Below are 18,769 nucleotides of genomic sequence, written 5' to 3' on the forward strand. Positions count from 1 at the left end.
GCCCATGCCAGGAGGCCCAGGTCACACAGGGGACACCAAACCAACGGTGTCCCCTAAAACTCAGGAGCGGCTCATCGCAAAAGAAACTTCTTCTAAAAATGTTGATAGTCCTGCTTTCGCTCTTTAAAGATGCCACCTGCTTACAAAAATCATATCGCAGAACCTGGAGAACAGTCCTGGGAAAATAAGCAAATTCACTGAAATGATTACAAGCAGTTGGCTATTTGAAAATTATAAGAATATTTTGCCTCCTCTGTTCTACAGAAATTAAAGAACAGGAAGGAAAATCCTTGTGTGGTTCGTTTGGTTGTAAGCAGCCTCATGAGGAAGCCCTGGCACCTGCTTAAACTCTGCCCGTGGGAATTTCCTCTTGGGGCTTGTTGAACAAGAGCCTGACGCCGGGGAGGGATGGACTGGGGGCTTGGGACTGGCACGGGCACCCTGAGGTCTATGGAGTGACTGGCCAGTGGGGACCTGCTGTCCAGCACAGGGAACTCTGCCCAAGAGTCTGCGATGGTCTACCTGGCGAAAGAACCTGAAAGAGATGGATGCGTGAATGTGTATAACTGAATCACTCTGTTGTAGAGCAGAAATTGTCACACTGTAAATCAACTATACTTCAATAAAAACAACTTTTAAAAATGAAAAAAAAAAATGTTGACTTCCTGGAAGAGTGGAAGCCTCAAAACACCTGAGTTTCACCCTGACTCAGTCCTTCTGCCTCCTACACTTGGTCCCGCACAGTGAAAGGACCCTCTGGCCTTCGAATCCATGGCTGTGTTTCTCTGTCTCCTCCTCAGCAGCGCCCTTCCCACCCGGAGAGGGTTTTCCGGAATAGCAGCTGGACAGAGGGGGACGTTTCCCAAACTGGCCTCACAACGATCCCTTCCTCTGATGATTAAAGACAATGATTCCCCGCGCTCAGCCGGAAGGCCGACCTCACCGAAATACACCTGTCGTTGCACAAACATGCCTGGTGCCTATTCGGAGCCTTTACCAGGAAAGCAACCGAGAACGCGAGGCGGACCTGAGCGCCAGGGAACCCAACGAGGCCCAGCCGGGCGCTGGCGGGAGGGGCGCTGCCGGGGACGGGACCGCATGGGGACCCCCGAGCTGGGGGGCGGCGTTGCCAACCGACTCCTACTCTCCGCCCCCGCTGGGGACAGGTCCTACGCTCAGGGCTCGCTGTACGTTCGCTTTTCCTGCAGCGAAGGGCCCACGGCTCCGCCAGGCAGCCCCTGGGTCGGGACAGTCCTGGCCGGAGAGCCCGCAGCCAGAACGGGGCCTGCGAGGCGGCGGCGGCCGTCAGGCAAGGCTCGCTTGTCCCTGACTCCGACGCCACGGTCCACAGCCCGCCCGATCCGCGCCCAAACCCAGGCTGGGACTCCAGCCTGCCGAGGCAGTGGGGGTTTCCACGCATTCTCGACGGGCTGCCGGGCGGCTGCGGGGCGGCTGCAGGGAGGGCCGCCCACGCCAGGGCCTGCGAATGGTCCTCACACCTCACGCGGGCCTCCCGGAAACAAAGTGCAAGTCGCCTGTTCGGGAAAGGTCCTTCATTCCGCCCGGTGACAGCTGAAAGCTGTCTAAGGAACGTACCACTTTAGCGAGAACGGCCCCTCGGAGGAGCCTTAATTAGCACGGTTACCTGGTTCTTTCCGGACCTCGAATCCTGCTCACTAGAAGTCTCTTCCAGAAAACACTTCCCTCTCTCCATCTCTTCCATGCATCCATCCTCCGGAAAACAGGCCCTCTCCTCCGGCCGGCCGCCGGGGCAGCACGTGGGGCCCTGTCCCAGCCGCTTCGCTTGCAGCATCTGGGTGGCAAGTCCGATCACGTTCCGGCCGCAGCGCGGTTCTCGTCGCCCTCTGGCTCCGGTCTGTAAATCAGGACGCAGTCGTGACTGCTGAGCACACTGTCCTCTCGACTGGGAAGAAGAGAAACAGTTCTCATCCCTGACTCACACGTTTGACTCTGGGGAGACGACCAGGGAAAATTCTGAAGCCGCTTCTATGTAAACGGGAGAAGGGATGCGAAATCCCAAGGGAAACCCAGACATGACAGTGACTTTCAAATGCTGCAAGTCTGAAAGGAAAAAGGTCCCTTTCCCCAACTTGGTCCTACAAAAGCAAACAGTAAGGGGCAACCTGAAGTTTCACTGGGCCACTAGGTTTTTTCCTGCAGAAGATTTATGTCAAGGGGTAAGCACAGGATGCAGAGCGTCTTTGGGTTTACCTGGGGTTTTCTTCTCCTGCGGGAGGCGGGGGTCTTGCTGGGGAAGATGGGGGGGGGGTCTCCTCTTATGCTCCCCTGGGGAATGTTGCCCCTTGGGGGAGTGGGCTCACCCAAGCCTTCCCAGAGCCTTGCTCTGCCACATCTTAAAAGGTATGCTGTTTATTTTTAAAAGAACTTTGTTTCTTTCCAGCCCCTCCCTCCTTTGTAAGAGTCCCAGGCGCCTTTCTTTGCATCCTCATTAGCAGCTTAGTCCCCAGGAGGTCACATCTTTGTGCTTCCTTGAAACCCTTGCCTACAAATCCAGTAAAAGGCATCCTATGCCCTGATACTTCGTATCTACGCTTCGCTCCATCCCAGGAGACAGCCGTTCCCTCCTGAGGCCCCCTGCTGGAGACTTTCTGGAAATGGCTTCTTCCAGCTTTTCCCCCTTTTGAAATCCTCTGTAAACATCGCCACAAAACTTCATCTTTCATTTTCTTAACACATCTAGTGAAATGATGACTTGAGTTCCAAATTATTTAAAATCCAATGTTCTGCAAAATTCTACTTGGCCATACAAAGACCTCACTTTTAAACACACCAGTGTGTGAACAGAGCTCTGTAAATACCCTATAGACCATCATTAGCCTCCTTGCAAGTTTCCCTAAAAAAAAAAAAACTTTCTTAAAATGAGGATTACATGGCTACTTCTAAGATAAACTACCACTAAAATGTAATAGGTCGTTGGAGATAGTACTTAGTTTGGGTCAAGAAGCCACAAAAAAATTAACATATTTAAACAAAAGCTTGGGCCCAAGATCTAAAATCTGGCAAAGTAATACTAAACGTTAAGGCCTCCCTGGAGTTTGGTACAACTTGTTACTTAAAGCAACATAGAAAGAAAAAAAAAATAGAGCAATTACCATTTATAGGAGGACATTCCAGGGTTTCGGCAGCTCCAGGGGCAGCACATACATTCCAGAAGATAAAGAGAAGTTTCAAAGAGTTCAGACCGACGAGCAGCTCTGATGACAGTCTTTACCCGCAGCCAGAATAAGTCTTCTGAAAAGACAAGTGTCCACTCTGAGAGGAAGTGTCCTCTCTCTCAAATGCCACTTTGAGCCCCTGTTTAAACTCAGATGGTCCTTGATCTCATGTTGCTCAGCTGTTGCCTTCTTAGTCAGATGGGGAAGAATATTAATTTTAGACACCAGGCTTTTCAAAGTTGATGGCTCCATTTCAGAGGTCAGGTAAGGAGAGGACAGGCCGTAACAGTGGATGAAATATCACCTTCACCTTCCCGTCCTGTCAGAGTGACAACACGCTCAGGAGCACAAACCTGCATTTGTCCTTGGCCATCAGAAGCCTCCCTCCTGCCCCTTTCAGACCTGAGAGTTGGGGCACAGTCCCAGCAGCGGGGGTTGGGGAATGGCAACCCCACGGCTGCCTTCTCTGCCCGCTTTGCACTTGGATGCAGCCAGCGACGGCAGGAGAGAGCTTCTGAAGGCAAGCACCCAGCAAGTTTTCATGATCTCAGCCCTTAAAATTATGCGCAACATCTCCAGCTGTTTACAGCAAGGGAAAAGTCACAGGCAGAGGCATCCAGGACGAGAGTGAGTTTTCATTCACTCTCCCTACAGGCCCTCTGCCTTTGTCCTGTGGCTTTGTCACAGGCGGAGAAATGAGAACCCAGTGCAAATGACCCACCTGCCCGATTCCAAGAGCCATGTATTCCTAGACTCACTGAAGTTGCCTAGAACCCTGACTCCCTAGAAAACAGGACTGATAACCTAGACCATCCCACGCGCTCTCATTTTCACCCTTGCCACCTCTCCGTCCACCCCAACACCACCAAGCCTCCAGGGCCCTCTGCTTTTCCAAAAGAGTTCTTACTTTTAATTCGGATCAATGTACTTCATATAAAATAAAAACACGTTTCCATTTCAAGCAGTGTATAAAGAATTACAGCATAATCTTTTTTTTTTTTTTTTTTTTGTCTCTTTGCCGTTTCTTGGGCCGCTCCCGCGGCATATGGAGGTTCCCAGGTTAGGGGTCTAATCAGAGCTGTAGCCACCGGCCTACGCCAGAGCCACAGCAACGTGGGATCCGAGCCGCGTCTGCGACCTACGCCACAGCTCACGGCAACGCCGGATCGTTAACCAGCTGAGCACGGGCAGGGGTCGAACCCGCAACCTCGTGGTTCCTAGTCGGATTCGTTAACCACAGCGCCACGACGGGAACTCCAGCATAATCTTTAAAAAGCCCAGCTTTGGGTGTTTTTCTAGGATGAGAAAACTTGGCTCTTCAGGAAGAGTAAACTAAACAAAAGTACATATTGGAGTTCCCATTGTGGCGCAGTGGAAACGAATCCGACTAGGAACCAGGAGGTTGTGGGTTCCATCCCTGGCCTTGCTCAGTGGGTTAAGGATCCAGCGTTGCCATGAGCTGGGGTGAAGGTCACAGAGGTGGCTTGGATCTGGACTTGCTGTGGCTGTGGTGTAGGCGGGCGGCTACAGCTCCGATTGGAACCCTAGCCTGGGAACCTCCATATGACACGGGTGCGGCCATAGCAAAGACAAAAAGACAAAATATATATATATATTTGTGAAAGATATATTATGTAACAAAGTTTTTATAAAAAGACCAACCGGATTTGAGATCATCAATTTTCCTTGGAGGAATTAAATTGTGAAAAGTACGGAGAAGGTGGCAAATCCCCATAGAAAGCCACATGGGACGATCTGTGTATCCCTCCGCCCAGCCAGCCAATCAGCTCCGGAGAACCAGCCATGGGCTCCAATCAGCCAGAAGCTAGCAGAAACGGCTCCTCTGCGGTTTTTCTTAATGATCTTTACATTGGAGCGGTCTAAGAGCTGCAGAAACGGTGAAAAGTGGAAAGACAGCATGGCAGGTCCCTCTGTGCCCTGGCCTCCGAGTTCTCTGACCTTTAGCATCTTACATTGGTAGACTGTGCGTGTTACAGCTCTCGAACCAATGCTGATGCATTACTAAGAACTAAGCTCCATGCTTTATTCAGACTTTACGAGCTGTTCCCTCGTCTCCTTTTCCGTGCTGGAATCCCACCTATGGTTTCCTATTGCATCTAGGGCCAATCGGATTTATGACCGACTGGCTGCGGGAGCGAAAGAAAGATGGAAGGCGGGGCTCACTTTCCACATTTCCCCTGAGCCCCTGAAGGGGAAAGCGGACATCGACTAAGATGGAGAAGCTGTGGGAGGAGCAATCTGGAGGAAAAAGCCAGGGCCTTAGTGTTTGACATGTCCTTTAGACATCGGCGGTGAATGAGGCCGGGGGAGAGGTCCAGGTCAGAGACAGAAAGGTGTCACTCCACGCAGAAGTCCCATGCATCCTGTGTATTCAGCAAAGATCTGTTGACTCATCACTAGAGACAAAGTTTTTAACTGTGTCCATTTGTTCTAAAAGAAAAGTCAACTCAAAGAAGCCATCCAAGACTAGATGACAGTAATGCAGTTGTGCTGTGCCACACTGTGTCCAGCTTCCAGCGGCACAGAGGACAAGCAGCCTGGTACAATACTGACCATCAGGACAGACAGGTACTACATGCATCCCCACCGGGGTCTGTCCACCGAGACTCAGCCCCCAAGTCCGTGCCCATAAATAACGGGAATGTCTCTTTTTTTTTTTTTTTTTAAGGGCTGCACCTGCAGCATATGGAAGTTCCCAGGCTAGGGGTCGAATCAGAGCTGCAGCTGCCGGCCTACACCACAGCCACAGCAACACGGGATCTGAGCCACATCTGCAAACCACACCACAGCTCACGGCAATGCTGGATCCCTGACCCACTGAACGAGGCCAGGGATTGAACCCACATCCTCATGGATACTACTTGGATTCATTACTGCTGCGCCACAACGGGAACTCCCAAAACTGCAGTTCTTTTCAAGGGACATTTCCACAAACTGGCAAAAGACTGCTGTCTTAGGAGCACGTGTGGCCAGTGACTGCGGGCTGGTCGGCATCCACACCAGACTGGACAACGTGGTGCCTCCTACCTGCACGCACACTCTGAATGTCTCCAGAACGACAAGCCTTCTTCAATGTCTACACACGAAAGTGGAACAATCTTCACAAATACCAAAATGCAAATGAAAGGCCCCCCACTTTCCACACAACTATTGCATTTTCTTCCTCTCTTTAAAAAGCACCACTGGGTACGACCCATAAAAGCAAAAACGAATACATTGCACGTCACCAAAATCCAATACTTGCTCTTCAAGAGACACCATAGGAAAATGAAAAGACAAGCTACAGACTTGGAGAAAATACAGTGAAATCACATATTTGATAAAGGACTTGTGTCCTGAAATAAACTCTTATAAATCAACGATAAGATGACACACCACTTTTTTTTTAATGGACCAAAGATGTGAAAGATATCTCATCAAAGAAGTTATATAAAAGAAGAGCTAACATGCACACACACACAAATGCTCAAAAATCCGTCATTTTGGAAGTGCATATTAAAACTACAATAAAATAGTATTTCACACCCACTAGAAGAGCTACAGTAAAAAACGAGATGAAGGGGGAGCTCCCCCTGTGGCTCAGCAGGTTAACAACCCGACTAGCATCAACGAGGACGTGGGTTCCACCCCCGGACACACTCAGTGGGGTAAAGATCTGGCGTTGCCATGAGCCGTGGGGTAGGTCGCAGATGTGGTTCAAATCCTGAGTTGCTGCGGTGTAGGCGCCAGCTGCAGCTCTGATTCCACCCCTAGCCTGGAAACCTCCATGGGCCACGAGTGTGGCCCTAAAAAGAGAAAAAACGAACAAAAAGGTCAGGTGAAGGCAAATGTTGGTGAGGATGTGGAGAAACTGGAACCCCGGGTTCATGCTGGTGGGAGCCTGAAGTGGTGCAGGCGTCTTGGGAGACAACTTGGCAGTTTCTTGTCACGTTATTCCCGTGTGACCTAGTAATTCTCCTCCCAGGTATCTTCCCAAGAGAAATGAAAACCTGTGAACACAGAGCCTCACACGAATGCCCACAGCAGCGTTACTCACACCGGCTGGGAACTGGACTCGACCCTGTGTCCAGCAACGGGTTTGGAGAAAGGCCTTGGATACAGCGCGCCGATGGGATTCGACGCCACTCAACCGTGAGAAGGAATGAGGCACTGACCCCGCCGCCGCCCGGACCCACGAGGACACTGTGTAGGTGAAAAAAAGCCAGAAACAAAGACCATCAACGGTGAGGTTCCGTTGGTATGAAATGTCCAGAAAAGGCAAATGCACAGACACAGGAAGTAGATCAGTGGGAGATTGCCGGGGGCTGGGAGCAGGAACAGGGGTTCACGGTAAACGAAAGCTTGCTGGGCGATGGAGCTGTCCGGACCCCCTTGGGAGTTCCCTGGGGTGCAGCATTGCCGGGGCCACGGCACAGGCTGTAGCTCAGCGCAGCTTCGACCCCTGTGCCCCAGAACTGCCACAGCTGAGGGTGCAGCCAAACGAAACAAAACAGAACAAAATCACTTTGAGCACCTCGTTCGGTTTCCTAAAACAGAGTGGAATTGTGAACTTAGGACGGGTGGATTTTACGATCTCTAAGTTATACTTCAGGGAAGTAGTTTAGAAATAGGAAACCCAATCACACGAATAATGAAAAGTCAACTTGTTAAAAGAGGGAGGCGAGCACCACGGCCGTCGGTGGCCAGCTGTTCCAGGGCACCCAGGCTGGGTCCAAGGAGCGGTAAATCACAGCCCACACCGGTCGGGTCACTCGGCCGGAGGAAAGGCCCGTCAAAAAGGTGGGTGAGGAAGAGTTAAGACTCTTACCCTTCTCCTGGTCGCACTGCCACAGGCTGTGTGACTTCGTGATTAGCAGAAAATTAACAGTAATTAAAACCCAACTTCTCTGTCTTCCTTTCTCCCCGGGGATAGGAAACTTGGAGCCAGGAGGGCTCTGATGTTCTGGAACAGTCAGACTTGTTTACAACCCAGCTGACATTAGACCCTTAAAATTTCCAAGTGACCGTGAGTGAGGAGCTAAATTTTGTGCAATAAAAAATGAAAATAAAAACCTAGACGGGACCACTTAACCCTTAGTCTCCTCGGAAGTTCCTAAACGCCGTTTTAGCTCTTTAGTTCTATAATGGCTGCACAATTTGTTCATCTAAGTATCAACTTTTTTTAATTTTCTTATAAAATGTAAATACACGTCACTGACTTAACACACTGCTTGGGAAATGACATGAATGCTATTCGACAGGAACAAAGTACCTGGGTCAATAGGATTCATAAATCCACAAATACATTTCCAAAGTGAATACGCATTCCGTGGAATTTTTGTTGGATATATTTTCTTTCCTTGGACTTATTCTTTTAGAACTTAAAACCTACAGAGAATCTGCAGGAAGAGCATGAGGAATATCCACACGTCCTGCACTAGGTTCACCAAGTGCTTCTGTTTCCGGTATCTGCTGTGCCTCTTTTCAGAGAGGAAGTTACAGACCTCCTGAAACTTTATCCCCAGTGCATCCACATGTCTCCTCGACGACAAGACAGGATCCAGTCAAAAATCACACAACACATTCAGTTGGCACATCTTTCTCTCTTGTCTCCTTTTATCTAGTCAGGAAACAATAACCCAGTCTCATTTTTCTTTAACTTTCCATGACATCGATATTTTTGGAGACTCCAGATATTTCTTCATAACGTATCTGCCCATCTGAACTGCCTGCCTGTTTACCAGGTAAACCACTGGGCGGGAAAACCACCGACGTGATGGACTGTCACAACAGGGGGTTCGTGGGGTAGCCTGTGTCGTGATGAGTCACATTAAATGTGGTGACCTGATGCAGGTGGCATCTGCCAGATTTCTCCAAAGTAAAGTTACCCTTTGTTCTTTTGTACGAAAGGCACAACTTCAGAGGACAGGAGGGTGTCCTGTTCCCCAGGGATCTGTCACTTGCAGTTTTCACTCTTGCCTGAAGCAGTCATGACCGCAGGGACCCTTAAAGGATGATTTTCTAGTTCTGTCGTCTTCTGCATCGACCGACAGGTATTCTGCTCGGAAGAAGGACTCTCCATCCCCAGCCTGATCTCACTCCCTTTTTGGCATCAGTATGAACCCATGGATTTCCAAAAACGAATAAACATTCCCTGTGTTGCTCGTCCTCACGCTCAACTTGTCCCAGCTTTGGCCGGTGGGGGCGCCCTCATACTTTTGACGCGGCCTTACTCTGGCATAACGAGATGGTACAAGCCCACCTTGTAGATGTCCTGCCCTGTTTCTAGAATCTGCCACTTCTTGTCCCTTCTGGAGAAGAATGACATGTAGAAATCACCATGGGGGCGGCGAGAGTGTTCTTTGCTGCTGGGCTGTCATTGCTTCCAGTCCTTTCAGCGGAGGGAGCGAGGAAAGATGAGGTTTTAAATCATGAGTTCACACTGCGAGTTTTCCAGTTCCAACTATCACCACAGGTTCTCGCTGCCCTGCCCCCATTCCACACACGGCCCTCCCTCGCATTGCTTCTTTACGCCCGAAAAGGAAAGAACAAATAAAACGCTTGCTATAAGGTAAAACCTTCGCGGCTGCTGAGACCATCCGAAACAACCAGGGAAAGGGGGAGTATTCACGCCCGAATTGTAAAAATTCCATTCTGCAGCATGAATCATCTTTTTTTTTTCCCCCCAGTTGGAATTTGAGGAAGGGTATATTTATGTTTATGTTCTTGAGACTGCTTTTCTGCCTTCTAAATTGGAAGTTAATTTCACAGGCTAGAAGAAGCTTATGACAGGAACAAGGCATGAAATTACAGAAGTGCAAAGCCCAAGCCATGCTCTTGGGACCAAATGTTGGCTTGCGTTTCCCCAGAGGGTAAGGTTCAGGAGAGAAAGTTTCCACGGGAAGAGACGGCAGCAGAGAGGGCAAGAGTGGCCCTAAAAAGAAGGGGGAGAAGACAGCTGAGGCATCAGAGGTGCTTGATAAATGGCAGCCTTTATGGTCAGGATTGGTAATATTTTTTGGCACTAATGTGACCAACTCTCATAAAAAATAAGAGTGTCCACTGAGCACTGTAGAGGCTCAGTTCTAAAGGGAAAACGAGTCCCAAGCATCTCAGTTTTCTGAATCCTTGAGCAAGACCACTTCTTGCTCACTGTATGCGAGGACATTACCAGCCTGTGGCTGCAAAATGAAGTCACATTAACTTAAAATACTTTTTTTCCTCCACTGTAACATGTGCCTGTGGAAAGTACAAAGAATTGTAAGAACCGTCTAAGAGACAATTACCAACACCCAAAGAGTCACCGCCAGAGCTGGCATATTGCCAGCAACTCCAAATCCCATTCCTTGTCCTCCCCCATGAATTAACTACTACTAATCTGAAAGTTTATAGTCCTTTCTTTTACTTTCTTTGCAGTTTTTAGCACCTGTACGTACACTCTAAATGTAAAGCTTTGTTTTGTTGGATTTGGACTTGTGCGTAAATGTATTTGTACTGTTTATATTATTTGGGTTTTTTTTTTTTTTCATTTAAAATTACCTTTGAGCCATCATATTATTGTGGATAGGTGTTTCTCCTGGTTTTCATTACTATCCAGTGTTTCATTATTCACGCGTTGTAAGGCGTGTGCGTGCGCCCCGCTGCGGAAGCGCGCTCCAGACGTGCTCCGTGGAGCCGGTAAGAACTTCACCGCGACGCCTGACGCACGTGGCAGCGCGGGCGCCAACAGAGAACTGCCAGCACTGCGGGAACGTTCCCGTTGCTCTGTATCTTCAACAACACTTGAAATGTTGCTAATCTAGTGGATGTGCAGTCATATCCTTATTTTTAATGAATTTTATTACATTTAAAGGTGCACAACGATCATCACAACCCAGTCTTACAGCATTTCCATCCCGAACCCACAACCTGTCTCCTTCGGAAACCGTAAGTTTTTCAAAGCCTGTGAGTCGGTATCTGTTCTGCAAAGTTCATTGCGTCCTTTCTTTAGATTCCGCATGTCAGTGAAGGCATATGATGTTGGTGTCTCACCGTCTGACTGACCTCACTGAGCATGATAACTTCTAGGCCCGTCCATGTGGCCGCAAATGTCATTACTTCTTTCCTCTTAATGGCTGAGTAATATTCCATTGCGTATCGGTACCACATCTTCTTGATCCGCTCCTCTGTCGAGGGACATTTTGGTTGTTTCCATGTCTTGGCTGTTGTGTAGAGTGCTGCAGTGAGTACTGGAGTACATGTGGTAACATCCTCATTAAATGTACACTGCATTCCTCTGGTTACCAAAGGGCTAAGAATCTTTTTTGTATGTACATACACGTGGGTATACGCATGCTGTTTGGTCTTTGTCTTTTATTAGGTACATGTTTGTTCTTTGCTCAGTTTTCATTAAATTTGCTGTTTTCTTACTGCCATGTAGGAGTCTTTGATGTTTTTAATTAACGTTAATTTAATTACTTTTAAAGAATTTTTTTCTATTCTAAGTACCGTGCTTGACAGTGAGGTGTCTTGCCAGTGTCTCCCCCGGAGACCCTGCAGGTAAGAAGAAAGGGCACAAGGCTCAGGGGGAGACAGGCTCTCCTGTGCGTGTATTGGCAGCTCCTTTCCCACCGCATAAATACACCATGATTTTTCCATTTGGCTTTTGATGGCCGTTCGGGTGTTGCCATTTTAGGACTATTATGAACAAGGCTGTGGTGAGAATTTGCATTCAAGACATCTTGTGAACACATGAATGTGTTTCTATCTCTCTCGGGAATCATGCGGCAAGAGTGTGTTTCTCTTTTGAAGAAAATTGGAGTGGGAGGACGGGGAGTTTGGGGTTGATGGATGCAAACTATTCCATTGAGCATGGAGGAGCCATGAGGTCCAGCTGTTCAGCGTGGGGGAACTACATCCAGTCTCATGGGATAGGCCATAATGGAAGCCAACAGAAGAAAGGGCGTGTGTGTATATATATCTGACTGGGGCACTTTGCTGTACCGAAGAAATTGGCGCCGCCTTGTAAATCAACTGTATTTCAATATGTTTAATTTAAAAAGAAAACTGCCAAATGATTTTCCAAAGTGACTTAACCATTTTGCGCTCTCCAGAGCAACGCTCAGGTTCCCTCCATGCCTTGTCTTTGCCAACACTTAATATTGTCTGTATTTTCAGTTGTTCTAGACTGAGTTCAGCAGTATCTCATGACGGTTTTCATGTGTTTCACTGTGCTGCTTCATGTGTGCTTTCTATTCATATATCTTCTTTTGTGTGAAGTATTCTTTTTGTTGTTGTTGTTGTTGTCTGTTTTGGTTTGGTTTTTTTTTTTTTTTTTTGGTCTCTTTAGGGCCCCAGCACATGGAAGTCCCCAGGGTAGAGGTCAAATTGGAACTACAGCTGCTGGTCTACACCACGGCCACAGCAACGGAGGATCCAAGCCTTGTCTGCAACTTGCATCACAGCTCACAGCAATGCCAGATCCTTAACCCACTGAGTGGGGACAGGAATCAAACCCACATCCTCATGGACACTAGTCTGGTTCCTAATCCACTGAGCCTCAACAGGAACTCCTGAAGTATTCCTTTATGCCTTTTGCCCATTTAAAAACGGGGGTGTTTTGTCTTATTATTGAGTTGCAATAATTCTTTATATACTCTGATTACAAGGCCAGTGCAGATATATGTATTGCAAATATTTTCTCTCGGTCTATGACATGCGTTTTTAGTTTCCCACAGACGTCTTTTGAAGAGCAGATATTTTTACATTTTAATTAAGTCCAATTTACATATATTTTTAACGCCTAGTGCTGTCTAGGTGCTCAGTAAGAAACGCTTATGAACCCGAAGCCCTGAAGCCATTCTTCCATGTCTCCTTACAGAAGCTTCATGCTTTCACACCGAGACCTGTGGTCCAATTTGAATGACTTTTTGCCTGTGGCAGCAGGCAGAGGCCAAGGCTCATTTCTGCTCTTCCGTTTATTCCGTGTGAAAGGCTCATTGGTTGGACTTAAGGTTAATTTTTAATGTGTCTCTGAGACTCTCCACTACACTTGGAGACCCTTCTGCCAACAGGCCACTGTACAGCAACCAGTGTCCCCCTGCTCATTTCTGGAAATTCCCAGAGCTGCTTAGGAAGGCCACCAAGTGTTCTCTGGGCTATGGTCCTCGCGTGTGTCTGCAGGGTCCTCCCGCCTGCTGGGGGATGGCCACGGTCAACACCCTGCTTGAAGAAGCCTGGGCACTGGCCCAGCTGGTAGCGCCATGGTGCAAACACCAGGGTCTGAGCTGTGGGGGCCCCTGTCCCCAGAGCCAGAGAGAGCTGGGGGAGGTGGCCTCCCCTCCAACACAGTGCTGCTGGGTCTTCCAGACCCAGATTTGTGCCCAGAAGGCCGTTTCTCCAAATCATGAGCTCCCGCTCTGGTCTTCAGCCCCCTGGCGGCTTCAGTTTGATGAACAAGAAGAACACAGATGCACGGCTCACTCTCCACGTTCTCTTCTCCCCTCCATGGAAACCCATCTCCCCCCAGAGCAACCCCGTCTCCCTCCCAGTGGCACCTCTTCTCCGACCCTAGGAGACCATCTTACTCCCACCTCCAGAAAAGTGTCTTTTCTTTATGGAAGGTTCTCTAGACAGCTCCACGTCAGCAGCTCTTCATCTCAGCCTTAGATAATGAAAAGCCCCGTCCAGGCTGTTTCTCCGGACAAAACACAACAGTCCTGATGTGACCCTTAGGGCGAGGGGTCAGGCCCGCCCTGACACCTGCCTGCCTGTTTCGCTCCCGGTCCTTTCCCAGGCCATGCTTAGCGCCCCTCCGCCCGGCTGGGGCCTGCCCGTCCTGGAATGGAAGCTGGCAGGAGCGGCGACAGACAGGAAAGTGGGCCATGACACTACCAAGAGGCACCTGCTGTGAGGGACAGACAAGAACTCAAACGAGCGAAGGGACCAAACCAGCCTGGAGGGTCCAGGATGATGAAGAGACTCCTCTAAACGGAGGAGTAAACGAAACCCAGACGGCCAACGACGGGAAAGGCCGCCAGGGTGAGAAGCGTGAGAAGAGCTGACGAGTGTCGTAGTGTTTTTGCCGTTAACACAACGGTGGCCGCTAGCTGGAAGCAAAGCAAACAACCCAGTGCGGTAACGCGGTATCTTTGTTTTACCAGAAGTTTTTCAAAATCAGAGATGGAAGCAGAATTTTGTCTATGTCATTGCACATTTCACTTGATACGGTCAAGAGAGCTACTTTCTCCAATGGTTTAACAGTAGCTAGGACTGGCCAGTGCGATTCAGAAAGAAAGAGAAGCACTGTTGGGACACGAACCCGCCAACACCAACTAGGCGTCCTGCAGTTCAATTCTATCCGACACAGGCTCCCCAGCTGGTGTCGGAACCCACTGGTCAGGGCACAGTTGCCCACAAGAGTGACCCACTGCACGCTCCAGCCTCAAGACTCAGGGATCAGCTGCCCTCGTACCAACTGGCTACAGATGTGGGCCCCCCACCCCCAGGTTTGCTCATTCTCTGGACCAAATCACAGAACTCAGAGAAAGCACTTCCGATGAGTCTTTGAACAAAGGATACGCATAACTCGAGGTCTGGTGGCAGGTCCGTGGAGACAGGGCTCGTCCCACCCCGTCGGTAAGCTCAGCAACCAGGACGCGCCACCAGCCTTTGCGGAGTTTTACGGGGCTCCCACTGTGTAGGCTCCACAGCTGACTGAATCGCTGGCCAGGGGACTCGACTCCACGTCCCACGTCCCTCCCCACACTACACATGGCTGGCCTGGATTGTGCGGTGGGTCTTTTGGGTGACGTGACCGGCCCGGGCCGGAAGTTCTCTAGGGACCCAGTGCCATCACCTCATTGGCTCTCCTGCCAGTCAGGAAGTTCCGGGGGTTTCTGAACCTCCGTGCCAGGAACCGGTGACAACGTTCAGATATATGTGTACACAACGAGGACCAACTGAAAGTCACGTAAAAGTCCCCTCACAAAGGCCGAATACGAAAGAAATTAATAGACGTCAGTACACTTGTTTTATGCCCATAAGACCAGCAGGAGAGCAGAACCACTCAAAGGCTTTATTACAGTAGCAAGACACTGTGTGCAAAGTATCCGAATAAAGACAATGAGAAATGCGGCGCAGGTTCCAGGGGCTACAGAGGGGAATCGGGAAAAGAAAGGCCCAGGAGGTTGGGCTGGGGGAGGGCACTCCCAAGCGGGCAGCGCAGATGGCCACGGGCTGAGTGGCCTGACTTTTAGGACAGTGACTAAAGCCTCAGGGATGTGCCTCACCCTGGGATTAACGGGACTCGAAAGGGCGTGGATCCTGGGGCGAGATGCTGCCTGAGGCTCCGTGACACCAGGGGCCTTGTGACACGGCAGCACTTAGGACCTTGTGGCCACAGAACAGAGGGCGAGTCACCCACAGAATCCATCATCCCCACTGTGATGCTGGGGCAGGAGGACAAAGATGGTGACTCCGTTCAAAGTGAACCACGAAGCAGGTGAAAACAATTCAGCAGCGAGGTACGAGAAGGCGAAATTTAGGCCTAGGGTTTACTGCTTTATGTTGCTCTCGTTTCCTGCAACCTTCCAAACGGTGGTGTGCGTGCTGATTTAAAAAGAAAGCTTAAATTTAGTTAGAAAAGCTGGTATGATTTATTCATTTTGTTTTTCTACCACCACCATCTAGTGGAGAAAACTCTGAACTTCAGACAGAATGAGCTGGGGTCCAGGAAAAAGGAGCAGTGGAGGGCTTACTGTCACCTTCACATCCGTGAGATCGCTGAATTCTCACAAGAGGCTGGGAGAGAGGCATTGCTGTTTCCCTCTTAGATTTGGAAGCTGAGGCTGGGAAGGTAAGGAGCTTGTCCGAGGTCAACTGTGGCAACTCGAGCCCAGATTCTGGGGCAAGCCCCGAGTATCTTCACCCACAGTCCAGCCAAATGGCACAATTTCACTCATGTACGGGACTGTGGGAAGAAAGTACATATCACACACAGAGAGTTTTCTCTCTATACTTTTCCTATTTTTTCTTTCATATATCATATACAATATACATAAACACATGTATAAAAATAAAATGGGATTACATGATATAAATGAGTTTGTCACTTGTCATTCTTACTCCATATTACACACTGAATATTTTCCCACTATAATAAAAACTTTTAAAAATATATATCAAGGGAGTTCCTGTCGTGGCGCAGTGGTTAACGAATCCGACTGGGAACCATGAGGTTGCGGGTTCAATCCCTGGCCTTCTTAGGTGGGTTAAGGATCCGGCGTTGCCGTGAGCTGTGGTGTAGGTCGCAGACGCGGCTCGGATCCCGCGCTGCTGTGGCTGTGGCGTAGGCCGGCGGCTACAGCTCCGATTCGACCCCTAGCCTGGGAACCTCCATATGCCGCAGGAGCGGCCCAAGAAATAGCAACAACAACAACAATAACAACAAAAACAAAAAAGACAAAAAAAAATTAAAATTAAAAAATATGCATCAGGTAACAATAAAGAATGAAATTACAGGTAAGTGCACAGTGTGATATTGAAGTGCATTTTGAAAGACTGGAAGAGGGAGCTAAAATATTAACCAGGAGGATCTCTGCGTAGACTTTCCCTGATAAGCATGTATTATTTCTTTTAAAAAAAGTTTTAAGCCTCACATTTATTAAAAAAAAAATTCAGGAAACTTCACAGTTGTTGTCCAATTGTTTAAAATACTATTTTAAAGTATTTTGCTTGTGTTAGAGGTGACCGCATGTCCATATATTTCTATACATGTTTAAAATTAAGGCAGTGCATTACATTTCCATATTTAGTAATATTTCCTCCAAAATTCCTGCTGAGGACCGCCCTGGAACCTGAAGGGTGGCAGAGTATATGGCATAAGGATTATTTTGAGCTGAAGAGAGCTGAGAAGAAGCTAATTTGCCCAAGAGCAGGACATAAATCTGGGGGTGTCCCCCCTCCCCCTCTGCCCAGGGAGGACAAAAGTTAATCACTGAAGGAGCTCCCGTCATGGCTCAGTGGTTAACGAATCTAACTAGGAACCACGAGGTTGGGGGTTCGATCCCCAGCCTTGCTCAGTGGGTGAGCTGCGGTGTAGGTTGCAGAGGCGGCTCGGATCTCGCGTTGCTGCGGCTGTGGTGTAGGCTTAAGCTCGAACTGGACCCCTAGCCTGGGACCCTCCATATGCCGCGGGAGTGGCCCCCGGAAAGAGGCCAGAAGAAAGTTAATCGCGGGAGAAAACCCCAGACCCTCAGCAGCCCAAAGGTGGCACCAGAGGAAGCTGCCTAACACCTTTGACCAACCAGTCCCCGGCTGGCACCAGAGGAAGCTGCCTAACACCCTTGACCAACCAGTCCCCGGCTGGCACCAGAGGAAGCTGCCTAACACCCTTGACCAACCAGTCCCCGGCTGGCACCAGAGGAAGCTGCCTAACACCCTTGACCAACCAGTCCCCGGCTGGCATTCGCCAGTACCTGCCTTCCCACAAGCCGTCTCCCTGGAAACGCAAGACGCTCTCCCTCGGTCTCGTCCCTTCCCTGCAAAGGTACTGCTCTCCACGCCCGAGCTCCTCACCGGTGCTCCGTGAGTCTACACGTCCGTAACTCCTTCTCCTCTTCTTAACCCGCCTTGTGCCAGTTTCGCTGGCAGGCCCGGCCGGGAGGCCTCCGGCGGTGGCGGAAGGCGTCTTGCCCTCCCTGCAAAGCGCTCCCCCAAGTCCTGGCTCCTGCGAGGTCGGCGTGGTCGCGCGGGGGGATGACCGCGACCCTACATGTCAAACTGAACGACGGCCCAGGACCAAAGACTCCTTCTTAGCTTACGCTTGCTCGCCTTTCCCACTAACCTTACCCAGTGGGAACACATCTACTTGGAAAACCACCGAAACATCGGATTTCGGGCCTCTTACCAACGGCCCGGCGGGGGGGACAGCGTTACAGCCAACGTCAACTCAAAGAAACGCCTCCTTGGCTCTTTCCTTCGACCCCATCCTCCGCCTGGTGCCTCGTTTTGCAAAATCGTCTCACACGAAGGGGCTCTTTTTGAAACCCTCGGGTGTTTGCTTTTGGATACGTTTCGAGGAGATGTTCGTGTGAAGAGTAAATTCATATTAAATTAGACTGGCAGCTTTGGGGAAAGTCCACCCTTTTAACTCTTTTTCTTCCTCTAAACACCAAGGGGCGGGTCGACGACACGCGTGTGGAGAAGACGCTTTCGGGGACGCAGAAGGGCCGCACCGACGGTCGCCCGGTCCCTCGAACCGCGCAGCGCCGCCTCCCGGAAGCGCCGTCTCCCGGCGGCCAACCCCGCGTCCGAAGCAGCGTTTGGGGCCGAAGGCCACACCCCGGGGGCGGGGCCTCCCCAGGCTCGTCTCCCCGCGGCCGCGGAGCCGAGCGTTTCCAGACGCGGACCTCTGCGTTTTCTTTGCTCCGTCCCGCCCGGTTTCCCGCCGCTGCGCCCGGCCTTCTCCCCTTCCCCGCCCCCTGCCCTCCGACCCCCTGCCCTGCGACCTCTGCCCTCCACCCGCCCCGAAAGCCGTTCCCCTCGCGCAGCCGCGGCGACGTTTTACAAAGAACAGGTCTGCGCACGCCCAA

General features: G+C 50.0%; 1 protein-coding gene across 9 annotated transcripts in view; it reads right to left on the reverse strand.

Moving 5' to 3' along the window:
* Positions 1–18,650, reverse strand: part of MYLK4 (myosin light chain kinase family member 4) — an 85,740-nt gene extending 67,090 nt beyond the window's left edge. For 4 of the 9 annotated variants that reach the window (XM_047797254.1, XM_047797255.1, XM_047797245.1 and 1 more), the window contains exons 1-5: positions 17,754–18,650; positions 15,941–16,146; positions 7,255–7,400; positions 3,135–3,273; positions 1,646–1,924 (exon numbers count right to left, since the gene is read on the reverse strand). In XM_047797254.1, coding sequence (XP_047653210.1) covers positions 1,646–1,924; positions 3,135–3,137 — 282 coding nt within the window. In that variant the 5' untranslated portion in view covers positions 3,138–3,273; positions 7,255–7,400; positions 15,941–16,146; positions 17,754–18,650. Of the gene's footprint in view, positions 1–1,645; positions 1,925–3,134; positions 3,274–7,254; positions 7,401–15,940; positions 16,147–17,653 lie in introns of all 9 variants that reach the window. The other 5 variants (XM_047797247.1, XM_047797252.1, XM_047797246.1 and 2 more) reach the window with 5 other exon arrangements.
* Between the last annotated feature and the right edge of the window lie 119 nt (positions 18,651–18,769).

Source organism: Phacochoerus africanus, chromosome 9, assembly GCF_016906955.1.
Source record: "Phacochoerus africanus isolate WHEZ1 chromosome 9, ROS_Pafr_v1, whole genome shotgun sequence".
Lineage (NCBI taxonomy): Eukaryota > Metazoa > Chordata > Mammalia > Artiodactyla > Suidae > Phacochoerus > Phacochoerus africanus.